The 14123-nt window shown below is 46.3% G+C and overlaps 2 protein-coding genes across 2 annotated transcripts; one reads left to right on the top strand and one right to left on the bottom strand.

Moving 5' to 3' along the window:
• Window positions 1-4193: 4193 nt before the first annotated feature.
• LOC118783844 (zona pellucida-like domain-containing protein 1) lies at window positions 4194-8835 on the top strand. The gene is made up of 10 exons (XM_036537801.1): window positions 4194-4284; window positions 4385-4611; window positions 5629-5816; window positions 6143-6215; window positions 6370-6467; window positions 6873-6956; window positions 7092-7263; window positions 7871-7973; window positions 8180-8212; window positions 8684-8835. The coding sequence occupies exons 1-10, from the start codon at window positions 4194-4196 to the stop codon at window positions 8833-8835; spliced, it is 1221 nt and encodes a 406-aa protein (XP_036393694.1).
• A 1375-nt stretch (window positions 8836-10210) lies between these two features.
• Window positions 10211-13210, bottom strand: zgc:162608 (uncharacterized protein LOC100037332 homolog). The gene is made up of 5 exons (XM_036537439.1): window positions 13054-13210; window positions 12789-12878; window positions 12483-12546; window positions 12237-12348; window positions 10211-11328 (listed from the first exon to the last, which is right to left on the bottom strand). The coding sequence occupies exons 3-5, from the start codon at window positions 12529-12531 to the stop codon at window positions 10539-10541; spliced, it is 951 nt and encodes a 316-aa protein (XP_036393332.1). The 5' UTR covers window positions 12532-12546; window positions 12789-12878; window positions 13054-13210; the 3' UTR covers window positions 10211-10538.
• Between the last annotated feature and the right edge of the window lie 913 nt (window positions 13211-14123).

A 14123-nucleotide genomic window follows, 5' to 3' on the forward strand; every position in this document is an offset into this window, starting at 1 on the left:
TTCAGCTGCCATTGTCTCCCGCTGTGAAGGGAATCCCGATTCTGCTCGGGAAGCACAATGGCGTCGCTGTGTGGTGATGCCACCGCGACCTCCAGCGCGGTGCACACCCATCCGCGCCGTTTTCATAACTGCGGGATCATGTACGCATTCAAATGAGGAGTTGTTCTGCATCACTTAAGATACTTGCATAGCACCTAAGATGGGTAAGTTTTGGAATTTGATGGGCCGGTAACTTTTGTGAAAACGGTGATCCCTTCAGAAGATCTACGTCCTTATTTATCCATACTAACATTTTTTGGTAAGGAACTGGTGTCTTCCTCCTCACACATGAACTGGTTTTGGGATGAATGGAGGTCTCCCCTTCCCTGCACTGTCCCGCACTGTAAGGCATGAACTGAAGCTCCTGTCCCTGTTTTTGCTGCACAGGTGTGTGAGTTCTGAATGTTTCTTGCCTCATTGCAATGCACCCGTCACTGCTCACTGACTGGAACAGACATAATTTGAGGATGAATGGGCCCCCCCGTTTTCATATGTGAAGTCCTTTTGGAGGAGCTCTGTAACCCTGGTCCTGGTGTCTGCAGGGCTGTGCTCCAGCCAGACGCTTGGTCATCCTCCTCTCTGTGCCAGAGTTCCCCCTCCAGTCTGTGGGTCGGTGGTTCTGGAGGGCTGGCAGGTGCGGGATGCTGGTTCGGCTGCAGAGAGGCAGAGCAGCTCTGGGCTTCACCCCCCTGCCCGGTGCTGCGCTGGTGCAGCCCATCGCATTTTTCCACACGCTGCGTCTTCATCTCCCAACCCTGCATCGCAGTCAGGAGTTTGCCCAAAGTGGTTTAGGATCTCCTAAAGAGGAGCCGAGCGCTTGATAAAATGTCGCTGCTGTTTTCTGCATCTGTACTGTTCAGATACGTGATTTGGCTTTGCATTGGAAGTCTTTCTGGTGAAATGGTCTTGCTAAAAGAATGATGGTAAATGTAAGACGACCGATGTCGAACAGTTTTGGAATCGTAGGAAACCGGACTGGATCTGAATGTACAGGTATGGATATGGTTAAAGGCGTCTGGCAAAGGAACGAGTATTAGATGCCTTCTCTGAAGCATGTTTTGGAATTATAGGAAACTGGACTGCATCTGAATGTCCAGATCTTATGTAACCTGCAGATATTTTTCTCAGAAAGACTCCCTACAGCAGTCAGAGCTCATGGAATCTGAGAAAAGGATTAGAACACACTGGAATCCACATCGACTCTACTAGCAAAACGTCTCCATTGATGAGACCTTTCAAAGAAGGCAAAAATAAAGCCGATGACTGTCACCGGCTGACACATATCTGTATAAAGTGACAAATGTGTTCTCTCACCAACGGCGGTTTGGCGCTAACAGGACTGGATGTTTCTGCTTGTTATTTGCGTCAGACAATGGCCCCCCTCAATCAAGCTGCGGCGGTAGCCCATAGTCAGGCCCCCGCTGAGGAAGGCGCGCCCTGTTCTGCCTGCCTGTGGGGCACAAAGGAGGAGGGATGTTTGCATGCGAGCCAGGCTAACAAAGGCTATTTTTGGAGCGCTGAATATCATAGCTTGTGGCGCTTGTTATCGCATTTCCAAGTTTCATATTGTTTTATTCCCAGGGAAAGAAAGGCGCCCTTGACAATATGCAAACAATCGTTTCTCTTTATCTGCTAATTTCGTTGTACAGTTTGGAGATGTACGGCGGGGCAGTGATTATCAAATGTGCAGGGAATGTGAGAAACACAAAACTTTCCCATTGTTTTGGACAGTTTCCCGGTAAAGAGAAGTGTATACATTTTAATGTGTGGGTGAAAGCCATTCAGTTCAAGTTCATTCCCTTGTTTGTTTTACTAGCAGCTGTGCATTTGGGTTGCAGTTCTCAACCAAGAAATTCAGCATTTCCACCATGTATTTTGCTGCTTTGTGATAAATGCCATCAACATTGTACATTTTAAAATGTACAAACATGTACATTTTATTTGCAGTTCAGCAGATGGATTAAAAGCTAAGCATCAGTCATTAAAATCTGATTTCATGTAAGAAATAGCTCTTCACAGATTGGATTCCATATATGCAGCTCAGAGAGGCTCGTGACGCTTGAATGTATTAAGATATTATATAAATGAAGTTATGTAAATGATATGAAATACATTTCTTTTGAGATGACAGAAAACTGCAAAAGAAACAAAAAATGTCAATGTTGGTGTGGAAAAAATTAAAGTAAAATTTCCCCTCAATCTTGGATTGGCAACCAAAGCTAAAACTTTGATCAAATACGCTGTATCTATGTGGGCAAGAGAAGCATGCTGGAGAGGAAAGGTGTAAAATGTAATTCTATCCCATTTCTTTCAATTCAATAGAATCTTGTTTGTCCCACAAGGGACAATTCAAGTTTGTATAGACAACTTGTTCTTCAGTATAGACAATGCTGTGCATGCATAAAATGATATAGAATTACAGCTAATTCCATACATACTGAACTTGCATTTATCATTGTTGAATGAGTCAATGAGTGAGTTACATACAGGCATACAATATGTGCTACAGGGAAATGGCTTTTTAATCTTTCTATGAACTCCTCAACTTTGATTTCAATCTGTCGTTTTTTTTTTTTTAAAAAGACCAACATGTGACCTTTAAACCCAAAGTTTAAAAAAGATGCTTAGAGAAATATACTTGTATTAAACTATATTGATACTACGGTTTGATCCTTGCTTTAACATGGTAAAGATTCAGGGTAACTGGGTATTTATTAAATCAAAGATGTTTTTGCACAGCTAAAGAAGTTTAAAGAAGTTAATTCACTGTTACTTTTTTGACATTTTACGTTACTGTGTTGATTTTTCTTGTGAATTGCTTTTTCTTTGTCATGTTTGTATTTTGTTTTGTATTTTCTGTGAAACACTTCGGGTTACAATGAATTAATGTGTTGATGAATTACTATTTTTCCTTCATCAAACTGAAATATTTTAGAGAAGTTTTCACAAAGTCCGTCACTTTCAGCATCATCATAGCTTGCATTCACATTCTCAGGCTCTCTGGGTAAATTTGCATTAATTGTTAATGTTAACTTAAGTAACATAATGGGAAAAAATAGGATTATTCACGCCAAAAAACCCAGCAGGTCACTTAGTACTGAGAAGCTTGGAACGTCTCCACAGTAAGAATGAATGAATGAACAAATGAAGGGATGAAAGAATGAATAAATAAAGACTATGTGAAACTGTTTCATTGTTATGTGATAGGTACAGTGGAGTTGGAGCCTCATTTTGGGAGGAAGTGGTTTGGGTGCTTGGGGGTGGGTGGGGGGGTGGTGGTTAGAGAGACAGGTATGGTAAGATACACCCTGTACCTCTGGGGTGTGTGTGGGAGGGGCATATCTCTCCAGGTCCAGGTCACTATATAACTCAAATCTGACTACCCATCTCACAGTGACCCTCTCCGCCAGACCCTGCAAGGTAAGGTGCAACAGCCTAGGTCCTGGTCCGGTTAGCAAACTGATTACTAAAGGCATGAGAATGTGCATTACTCAGTGTACAAGAGTATATGTTATTAGTTTCTGTGTTTTTCTAACCGAAGGTCTATACACTGTTTAGCCATATTGCTGTTCAGAGGGTATCTGGAATTTTTTTTTTTTGGTTTTATTTGGTTGCTAATTATCATGCAAATATAATTATCTTTACCTGGGTACAATAAACACATTATTTGTCTCTTCTGATTAAAACTCTGTTCTCTGCATTGTATTTTGGAGCGATGCAAGATTTTATGTTTAATTGATCAAGGTAAATTACTTACTTGTCATATGGATGTAAGGCATTTGAGGGTTTTTGTAAAATAGGTGAATTCTCACTGGATGTTCTTGTTCTGTTGTGCTGTTCTGAATTAAGAAGGTTTTTCCCTATTTATATAAAAATTTAAATTATTATGGTGCTTTATTTGAGGATATTTCATTGTTTGGATTGAAACAGGAAATGGCGGTACACCTAGCCATTTTGAATGCCTGTAATTGCACTCAATTTTGGGTGAGAACAGCGTGCATGTCTGTGTGTTTGAGTGTTGTCCCCTGTACAGAGGAATGGCTGATTTGTGTGTGTGTGTGTGTGTGTGTGTGTGTGTGTGTGTGTGTGTGTGTGTGTGTGTGTGTGTTTAGCAGGGCAGGGATAAACCTGTGTCTCGCTGTGTTTCAGTGAAGATGCTGCGCCTCTGTCTCTGTGTGATAGCCGTGCTTCTGCAGCCTGCACACGGCACGTACAACTGCTCCTCTCAGTACAACAAGGTCCCAGGTGAGCCTGTCTGTCCGTCTGTCCGTCCGTCAGGGCCACGCCCTTCACCCCGTCCCGCCTCCCTCACCTGACCACCCCTCTCTCTCTGCCCCACCCACAGACAACAGCGACCTGTCGGTGGAGTGCGGTCCCAGCATCATCACTCTGGAGGTGAACCTGTGCACGGCACAGTGGGCCGGGTTCGACCCCACCGGGCTGGCTCTGAATGGTCAGCACAACAACAGCCTATGCCAGGGCACCATCGACTCCAGCGTGGACCCGCCCGTCATCCGCTACCAGCTGCCTGTCAACCACAGCCAGGAAAACCCCTGTCGGCAGTCTCTGCAGGTGAGCACCGCACACGCAGTAGCCAATGCATCGCTGTGTGTAAATGTATTCAATTTGTAACTGGATATAAATGTATTAATATCTAATCATATGTAAATGTGTAACTGTGTAAAAACATATCAGTAAAATTGAAGGCGGGAGGAAAGACTAAATTTTACCTTACATTTATTCATTTGGCAGATGCTTTCATCCAAAGCCATAAGTGAGACAGAGTACAACACAAGCGAAAGCCATACATGGAGTCACAATAATAAAAGTGTTGCATGACCAGGTTTCGAGAGTTGGCCAGACAAGGTACAAGCTCGCTGGTAGAGACACAAGTGCATAACATTTTTAAAGATATTTAATATATCCCCATAGAGTGAGTGTTTAAATGGAGGGAAGACTACCTTGCACACTTTACAGGATAGGTTTGAGGGTTATAGGAAGGAACATGCAAAGATACTGAAGGTCATCACAGAGTAGTGATTCATGCGAGTCAGCTCAGCTTTCACATCAGATCAATGGGATGGTTTTCAGTCCCGCAAAGATGCAAGTATAATTCCAAAATGTTTTAGTCTTCCTCAGCAGTCCTATGCTGAGGCATCTCAGCTTCATATTGGATTTCTTTTTTTTTTTTTTTGCTTTACAGGTGTCCTTACGCAGGGCCACTTACATAACTTATCTTTTATGAGTATCCTTACTGTGCCAGGTCAGGCAGACCTTGCCGTAACAAGGAGATTGTAAACGGATTGCTGTAGCCTCAGGGTTTGCCTTTGAACCTCATTATCCAGCTGAACACTACATAAATTACATGATATAAGTTTCTGTGGTTAAGCAAACAAGTAACGTAACCCTGTAGGGTAATATGCTGCTTTAAATATCAATCTGGACCACTGTGTCTGGACCTTGTGGTGAACATACACTCTATCTGTAACGCTGCGTGGTTGCTCGGCAGCAGGTTGCTCTGTTACAGGCTGTGTGGTTGCTTGGCTGCAGGTTGCTCTGTTACAAGCTGCACGGTTGATGTTTTTTCAGATTGTTGACGAGACCCCTGGTCCTGGGATCTTCAGCTCCTTCTCCACCATCCAGTCGGTGGTGATAACGGGGTACATCGACACCCCCCGGTCCTCAGACGGGATCATCAGCTACTCCACAGACCTCTACTACCACTTCTCCTGCCGCTACCCGCTGGAGTACCTCCTGAACAACACCCAGATTGTGGCGTGAGTCTCGCCCTGCTGGCTCGTACACCCACACCCCCAACCCCTCACGCTGCTGTAACAGCACTTTTGATTCAGCAAACCTGTTTCTGAGGTTTTGGAGGGCACTGCCTACATTGGCAGTACTCTTATCAGACAGAGTTTGTGATAAATAATCAGTCAATTAGCTATAAATGATCATTTAACATGTTTAACTAGTTTTAACAGGGGTTTATGAAGTTTTCAGCAAAAACGTGGTATGGTACCCTACATCACTCTGAAATGGAGTTGAGGGAGAGGTGTGTGGTTGAGCTGGATGTACCACTGTTTTACACATCTTTCTCTCCCAGGTCTTCAGTCTCAGTGGCCACAAGTGACAACAATGGCACCTTCATCAACACCCTCAGCATGGCCGTGTTCAATGTGAGTGGAGACAGCAAACTGTGTTCATCATTTAAACCATTTCAGTGGAGCTGAGGCCGTATTCCAGGCCTTACTATAGGGGGAAATGCATGACAAGTGGTTTGTAGAGCTGTCCTCCCCGCTCTGATCTTCTCCTTGCTCATCTGGATTTCAGGACACGGATTACACACACCCGCTGGCTGTCCCGGAAACGGGACTTGAACTGCGCACCAAGGTCTACGTGGAGGTCAAGGCCACCAACCTGACCGGAAAGTAAGATGGCTCTGCTTAGCTTGCTGTTCTGTCCAACCTCAAAGCACTCTGTCGTTTCAGCATGTACTGAGGCATCCAGCAGATACTGAAATTATGGAAAAAATATGTACACAGAGCGCAAACTAGCACAGAGTCAGAATACGGTGCAGTCAGATGAGTGAGTCTTTTGGTTGCTGCTCTACAGCCAGCAATGCTTTCCTGTCCTCCAAATTCCCCACTTGGATGATAAAGGTTGATTGCTTAATTGCTGAATTGCCATACGCAATGTGCAGTTACAGCTGACAGTTATACAGAGTCCCCTCTGCATTGGACGCTGTTTTGAGAGGTGCCCTCCCTCTCTGTAACGCTCTGTGTGAGGCTGGATGAGCTGACGGATGGTGTTTTTCTGTGCTCTGCTCCCCCCAGCTTTCACGTGCTGCTGGACCACTGCTTCGCCACACCGTCCCCCTTCAATGTGTCCCTCGGAGAGAAGCATGACTTCTTCATCGGGTACGGCAGCTAACCAATCGCATGAGTGTTAGTGTTATTAGTATGAATGTGTCGGCAAAGTGATGTGTGTAGAGGTTTTTGTATGCTGCAGTAAGTCACGGTGCTGGCATTTTGATTGGGTGCCGGTGTTCACAGGTGTAACGTGGATCAGAGGACCACCATCCAGCTAAACGGGGCTGATAAGAACTCCCGCTTCTTCTTCGAGGCATTCCGGTTCGTGCAGCACCGGGACCGGGAGAAGTCCAGCCTATACCTGCACTGCATCCTCAGGCTGTGTGAGCCCAGCAACTGCCAGAAAGTTCTGGACGTGAGTGGACCACACTGACGCCCGTGTGGGGCTGGACCATCACTCTTGAGCGTGGGAAGGGTTGTTCTGTTCCAGTTTGACCTGCAACCTCATCAGTCAGATGTTTGTGGTTCAGTTTTCAGGCATTCATGTGATAGGATGGCCTTTGTGAGCCATCGTCCAATCATATTTCCGCATTCCCTGGAGTAGTGTGTGACTGACAGGGAAATGGCCAATCATGTGCCTCATGTAAGAGGTGGGGGCAAAAATTAGATGGCTAAATGTTAATGACACAATCATTTCTAGAAGGAGAGGGTGTCTTTACATGTGATGTCACCAAGGCAGGGTAATAGTCTACTCCATCTACCTGTGAAACTGTTTTAAGGAATTTACAGGCTGGGTAGTGTTGTGTGGTGTGTTGTGGTGTTTTACTTAGCAGTTTAGATTTAGATTTTGATGTTTAGATTTTCAGTGCACTGCACTTCGTTCCCCAACCACTGATCCAGGGTCAGGCTTTCTGAATGCCAAATCCTATCCCTGTCCATTAACTGAAAGACAAACTTGACCGGATCTGGGTCTCAGCCGTTGGGACAGGACACACCTCACGAGCTGAGTGCTTTTCCTGCAGGTTTGCAGCAAGAGGAGGAGGAGGAGAGAGGTGGTTCCGTTTGGGTCGGAGTCTGCAGATTCAGCCACAGTGTCTGTGGGGCCCATCTACACCCAAGCTGAGGGTACGCCTCACTGTCACCAAATCCAGTTTCCCTCCTGTGTCCATTACACATTATGTAACACGAGTGGCTGGTGACACCGGCCTGAGGCATCTATTCTTTGTCACTCTGGCATGCAGTTGCGTGTGTAACGTAGCGGTGTCTTATGTTTGCTCAGTTGTATGTATAACGATGCTAACAGGATATCCCTCTCTCTGTTTCTGTGACAGACGCTCCAGGCCAGCCCTCTTCTGCTGCGTACAGTCAGTATAATACTCACCGTACATGTGCTGTGTGTGTGTGTGTGTGTGTGTGTGTGTGTGTGTGTGTGTGTGTGTGTGAAAGAGAGAGCCTGTGTGTGTGTGTGTGTGTGTGAAAGAGAGAGCCTGTGTGTGTGTGTGTGTTTGTGTGTGTGAAAGAGAGAATCTGTGTGTGTGTGTGTGTGTGTGCATGTGTATGTGTGTGTGTGTGTGTGTTTGAAAGAGAGAGCCTGTGTGTGTGTGTGTGTGTGTGTGTGAGTGTGTGTAGGTATGTGAATGCGCACATGTGATTGTGCGTGTATCAAGAGGAAGAGATCAGTGTTGAAAGGGGTGTATGGTAAACATGAGTTAGTATATTGTTTAATTAAGTGTGTATTAGTGTGTTGCGGTACAGTAAGTGTGTGTCAGTGTGTTACTCTGAGGTGAGAGAAATGCTGGGGTGTGTATTGGTCACTGTTCCCCTCGCTCCTGCAGGTGGCTCTGAGAGCACAGACAGCCCCAACGTCACAGGCCTGGTGGTAGGCCTCATCTTCGCCTGCGCCGGGGCAGCCATGCTGGTTGTGGGTGCTTGGTTCGCCTTCAAGAAGTTCTACCTGGGGGGCATGATGCCCCGCAGCTTCAACTGACCCCCCCCCAGTGGAGGAAGGTTCGAGGCCGCCTGGCTTAGCTGCGTAGCCTGCTCCACCACGCTGCTCTCCGCAAGCTACAACGTTACAAGCTACAAAGCCCAACGTTACTGTAGAGATTAAGGATGTTCCCATTTTGGTCATTAATGTTCTCTCCCTCTGAGCATAGAGAGGGTAAATGCTGGCAGTTAGAGCCTGATACGTCTGTCTTTTTTGGATTTTAGCATTTATATAACGTATAGCTGTTTCCCCCATCTATGTATATATTATGAACCAAGACTAGCCTGATGATGAATATCTGGGGAGAAAAAGAAAAATGATCAAAGAATATATATTTGTCAAACCTTAAAATATATAATCATAAGAGATTGCATATATTGCACATTGGTTTATTGTGTTTGTATTGATTTTATTCCATATATGTGATTTATGCAGTAAATAATGCGCTCGCAAGCCCAGAAACAGTTCTGACTAGCATAACACATGACTGCCATTGTAATCAGCGGAATAGCTTTTGCTATGTGCCACTCTAAAAGACGAAGGATTTAAAAAAAATTGCACCATCATGATCCTCCACAAGCACAAGAGGGACACCTCAGCTGAGCTCTTAAAAGCATTGTCTTTGCATGGATGTTGACAGCTCTGAGAAGCTGTACGGTACTAGAGCACATCTCTTCCAGTGGTTGTCTCAGCTGTGCTGTGTCTGTGTGTGAACACATTTAACAGAATCCACTTTAAGAAAAACTAAAGCCACAACCTGGAGCACCTCCTCTGCCTCTGTCTCAACATCTCACCTCTTTAGCCTGTTTGGCGCGTTGTCTGTCTGTCCGTCTGTCTGTCTCTCACTCTCTCAGCCTTGAAAAGACGCATGTAAGTATTTGCAGTGTGAGCTTTGATTATGCTTCCTGTAAAGTGGGTATATGCCTGGTGTATTTGCATTAGCGGGGTCTCACTGGGGTTCTCATTGTGTATATTTTAATCCATATTTTAATGCTGATTGTGAGCTTTAAACAGGTGATGCTGTGTAGAGCCAGGGGTTGCTGTTAGTCTAATGCACCAAGCTCAAAATCACTGCTTCGTCCTTCAACCAGCCGCTGCTCTGTATATTGCTTTGACAGAAATATTAAATAAAGATTGAATTGTACAGTTGTTGCAAATTACTCATACTCATTTACATCAAGTATTTTTTTTATCAATGGTGTCTTGAAGTACAATACAACAACATTTAAATACATCAAGAACTTATGTCACAGCACACATTGACACTTGATACAGTTTTAGAGTTGAACAGTCACCTAAATATACAGTCATTACAATTTTTACATTTGCATCCAAGACAAATTTTCCATCATACATGAAAAATAAAGATCGCCTTTACTGACTGCAGTGTAAACTCTGGACTCCTAGAGTAACCAGGACTCCAGTTTTGCATTAGATGCAGAAGAGCGTTGTCCTGTGCTGGATTTCACCCAGGTCTGAGTGATCTAGATGTGGATTAGCCTGGCAAGAGCCCGTCATGGTGACCGCTAAATGCTTGAAAACTGTGGAAGCTCATAAATGTTCAGGATGTACTTCGTACACCTCACAGGGCCCTGTGTTCATCTGCAGCGTTCAAGCCGGCCATCTCACATGGAATATGCTGTAACAGGCTGTGATGTCAGCAGAGCGCTGAGTCATCGTGGCTGACGCAGCTGAGGCACCAGTCAGTTCAGGGTCTGCATAATGTCCCGGAGCAGCGCGCTCAGTCTGAGGGAGAAGTCCTCTTTCAGGGAACCTGTGCTGCCGAGGGGTGGTGAGGTCACCTCACCTGGGCCCCGCCCCTGCCCCTCCCCCGGCTCCAGCCCCTCCAGGTACTTCTCTATCCTGTCAGAGAGCTGCTGGTTCTGCTCTGAGGAGGCGTGGCAGAACTGGGCCACGCCTTTGGAGAGCCGCTCCCCGAGGGGCTGCACAGTGGGCGGAGTCTCCTCCAGCCCCACCCGCAGAGCCGCCGCCCTGCTCTGGAGCTCCGCCCTGAACGCTTCCACCTCCCTCCTCAGCACCGCAGTCACCTCCTCCTGGGAGGGCTGGGTGAGGGTGCCCCCCAGCTCCCTGAGGGCACCGGACGCCTGAGTGTGGAACTCCTCCAGGTGAGCAGACAGGTCCTGGAGCCCGCCACCCACAGCCAGCCCCACCCGCCACACGGCCTCCTGCTGCCCCTCGCCCTCCGCCTCCGGCCCCTGGGCGTGGCGGGAGAGCTGGGTGCACAGCTCCTGGGTGCTGGTGTGGAGCGCCCCCCGGAGGTGTCGGGTGAGGGGGGCGAGGCGGTCCCGCAGGGCAGGCAGGCCCTGCTCAGGGGGCGGGGCATACGCCGCCAGCTTCTCCCTCAGCTCCCTCAGCTCCTGCATGAGCCGCGCCCGCAGCCGCTCCGACGCCACGCCCAGCTTCGGCCAGTCCGCCGGGACGTCCCGCGAGTACAGCTCACTGTCCTCCAGCTGCTGCTTCCAGTTCCCGCTGCTGCGACAGGGGCACACACCAAAAACAGGGTCAGCCAGGGGGCCTACGCCTGGGGGCTCGGACACACACACCGTACAGCTCAACACACACACCATACAGATCCACACACACACACCATACAGTTCAACAGAGACACCATACAGCTCAACACACACCATACTGATCCACACACACCATACAGCACAACACACACACACACAGTTCCACACACACCATACAGTTCCACACAGAAGAGATCTGTGATGTCATGACTGTAATGTATGGTAGTGTGTATACTTGGCTTCCCTTAATTTAAAAAGGCACAAGTTAACCTGTAGTAGTGCTTGAATACTGTTATGCTCACACTCACTGATCTGGGAGTGTTGTGAGCCTGGTCTGACACTGTTGCTCATTTAAATGGATACACTTCTGTTCTGTTGTGATGGAAGTCTTTCAGGATAAGAGTGTCTGCTAAACGAATATAATGTAATGAGCACTGGTGCTGCCTTGCTTTTGGGGCAGCAGAGTGGCATAGCGGTACGGCTAATAACTGAAAGGTTGCTAGTTTGAGCAACAACGCAATACAGTTCAGTACATAAAATATGCAGTCAGACATTCTTAGCCACACACAAGGCAAAAGCACACCTGATAAATTCTAATAAATGCCTTAAAATTGCATATATTGCAGAATCCATTCAACAACAAGTTGATGGCATTGCATATCTATGTAAATAAATATGCAATGAAAATTTAAATATATTGATATAAAATATTATAATGCATGTATTATCAGTTGTACAGTTGTTGTCCATCTACCTGATACCATAATGTCAGAGATAATCTTAATTTGGGAGTAAAATGGTAATAAACTGAGAAAGCAGTTGGCAAAACCCTCCTCATCACCACACTCACTGTCCCTGCAGACTTACTGCGCATGCTTGAGAACCGGCGTTTTATCAGCCGCTTGATTGGCTGTTTGACTGGGGCTATCCCATGATCGTTCTCTCCAGGAAGTCTCGTCATTTGGCAGAACTGGATATGCTGAAAGTAAGTTCAACAAAGATCTAATGAGATATGCTGCTGGTTTAGGGACAGATAAACCTGCTCCCTGCAGACCAAAGAGAGGAGAGAGAAAGCTATTTAATTTCACATGGACTCAGAGAGGAAGCACTAACCTGCTGCTGCCAAAAGGTAGAATGCAAAGACCACTAATTTCAGATGCATGATGCCTTTTTCAGTCTGAAAGAGAAGAAAAAACAGAAGTTCAAGCTATACGGTATTGCTGCTCTGTCTCAATTTCTGCCTGCTTCAGCTAAAGGCTGCAATATCCAATGAGAGACGTCAAGAAGTCCCTGATGACAATGGCATTTTTTTTCCGGAATAACGGTTAAAAGAATGATTTACGGTCCCGGTTGTTAGCGTGCCCTGCACTTCCGCGCAGGGCGTTTACCTGCAGGAGGACGGGGGTGGTGGGAGCTTACCTGTGTGCCAGCGTCTCGGTGTCCCCTGCCACACTGCCTGCCTTTAAAGCCAGCGGCTCCTGCTTATCAGCACCTGCGTCTGCACCCTGGCTGTGTCAATAAACACCACGTGGAGGGTCAGCCAGCCCCACACAGCCCAGCCCCCGGCCGGGGCCGGTGCTGCCGTCTCCCATTGGACCATCCCAGGGCCCGGACTCCCGCAGCGCCCATCAGATGTAATCCCAGTGATATCACGCATACATGCAGGCCGACGAGGCTGACTCACCAGGGAAGAGTGAGGTCACAGGTGTGAGGTCACAGTGCCAGCTCTGTGTTCCTGCAGCTTCCACGTGGCAGGTATTGACAGCATGTTATTGGGGGAAATTCTTGGAACCCACTCCTAGAAAAAATTCTAAACTATTTGATCAGTAATTCTTTTTTTTTTTTTCCCCCAGCAGAGACAAACGTCAAATTTGTCAAAGTACAGGGAGATGGGAGATGAAGGCATTTCAGTTTATGTAAGTGACCCTTTTCCCTTTTTTTTTTTTTTTTTTCGAAAAAACCAACAGAAAACTGTTACTCAAAATGGTACAATGAACCCAACTCGTACGGATATGTGTTCAACACCAGTATCTGATGCCACATCCCCTTGGCCTGTGGGAGAGGGCAGGAGCTGGGGGCATTGAACGCCTGCCAATGCTGGCGTGTGTTTGAGTTCATTCAGTGAAAGTCCCAATAACCTTTCTGCTCGGAAACAGCACAGCTCTCGGAAGGCCCCACTTGGCTGAGAGGCAGGAATGCCACCAGATAAACCCCAAGGCACATTTTTTTAGCCTGAAAAACTAGGAACACAACATAACCACCACAACCAGCAAATGCAGGCATCATGCAACAACGTGGGTACTTCCTAGCTTTGAACCAGCATCTGCAAAACAGCTAAATATAATAGGATTAATAGGATTAATGTGCCAAAATATTTGTTATGTTCATGAGAAAGTTTCATCAATTTGATAATAAAACGTTCAAATGATCGGTACAAAGGCCACAAAGAACGCAGAACCATCTGACTCATGAACAGACCGTTCCTTGACCTCTCCTGTGCAACCAAATTCCAAACATATGCAGTAGTTATTTTTTTAGGTCAAACTTGCACATTGATTGGTGTCAGCAGCCATTGTTTTACCTTACAGTTTTGAATACACTTGATAAAGAGCAGATTGAAGGTTTTGTTGCAGTGATTCAGGAAGATCTGTTTCATCAATTTGGTATGCTGGGTGTGGTCTGGAATATCTAACACCAAACTTCGCGACAGCGTAGACATAAACAGGATTTTAACATTGAACAAACAAAGATCTC

The sequence above is a fragment of the Megalops cyprinoides genome, chromosome 9, assembly GCF_013368585.1.
Source record: "Megalops cyprinoides isolate fMegCyp1 chromosome 9, fMegCyp1.pri, whole genome shotgun sequence".
Lineage (NCBI taxonomy): Eukaryota > Metazoa > Chordata > Actinopteri > Elopiformes > Megalopidae > Megalops > Megalops cyprinoides.

Coding starts and splice junctions, on each gene's coding strand:
- LOC118783844 (XM_036537801.1), top strand. CDS start 4,194: ATGCTGCGCCTCTGTCTCTGTGTGATAGCCGTGCTTCTGCAGCCTGCA. Junction 5,817..6,142: donor AACAACACCCAGATTGTGGC/GTGAGTCTCGCC, acceptor TTTCTCTCCCAG/GTCTTCAGTCTCAGTGGCCA. Junction 6,216..6,369: donor TCAGCATGGCCGTGTTCAAT/GTGAGTGGAGAC, acceptor TCTGGATTTCAG/GACACGGATTACACACACCC.
- zgc:162608 (XM_036537439.1), bottom strand. CDS start 12,531: ATGCATCTGAAATTAGTGGTCTTTGCATTCTACCTTTTGGCAGCAGCA. Junction 12,349..12,482: donor CTACCTTTTGGCAGCAGCAG/GTTAGTGCTTCC, acceptor ACTTACTTTCAG/CATATCCAGTTCTGCCAAAT. Junction 11,329..12,236: donor CCGGTTCTCAAGCATGCGCA/GTAAGTCTGCAG, acceptor CCCCTGTCGCAG/CAGCGGGAACTGGAAGCAGC.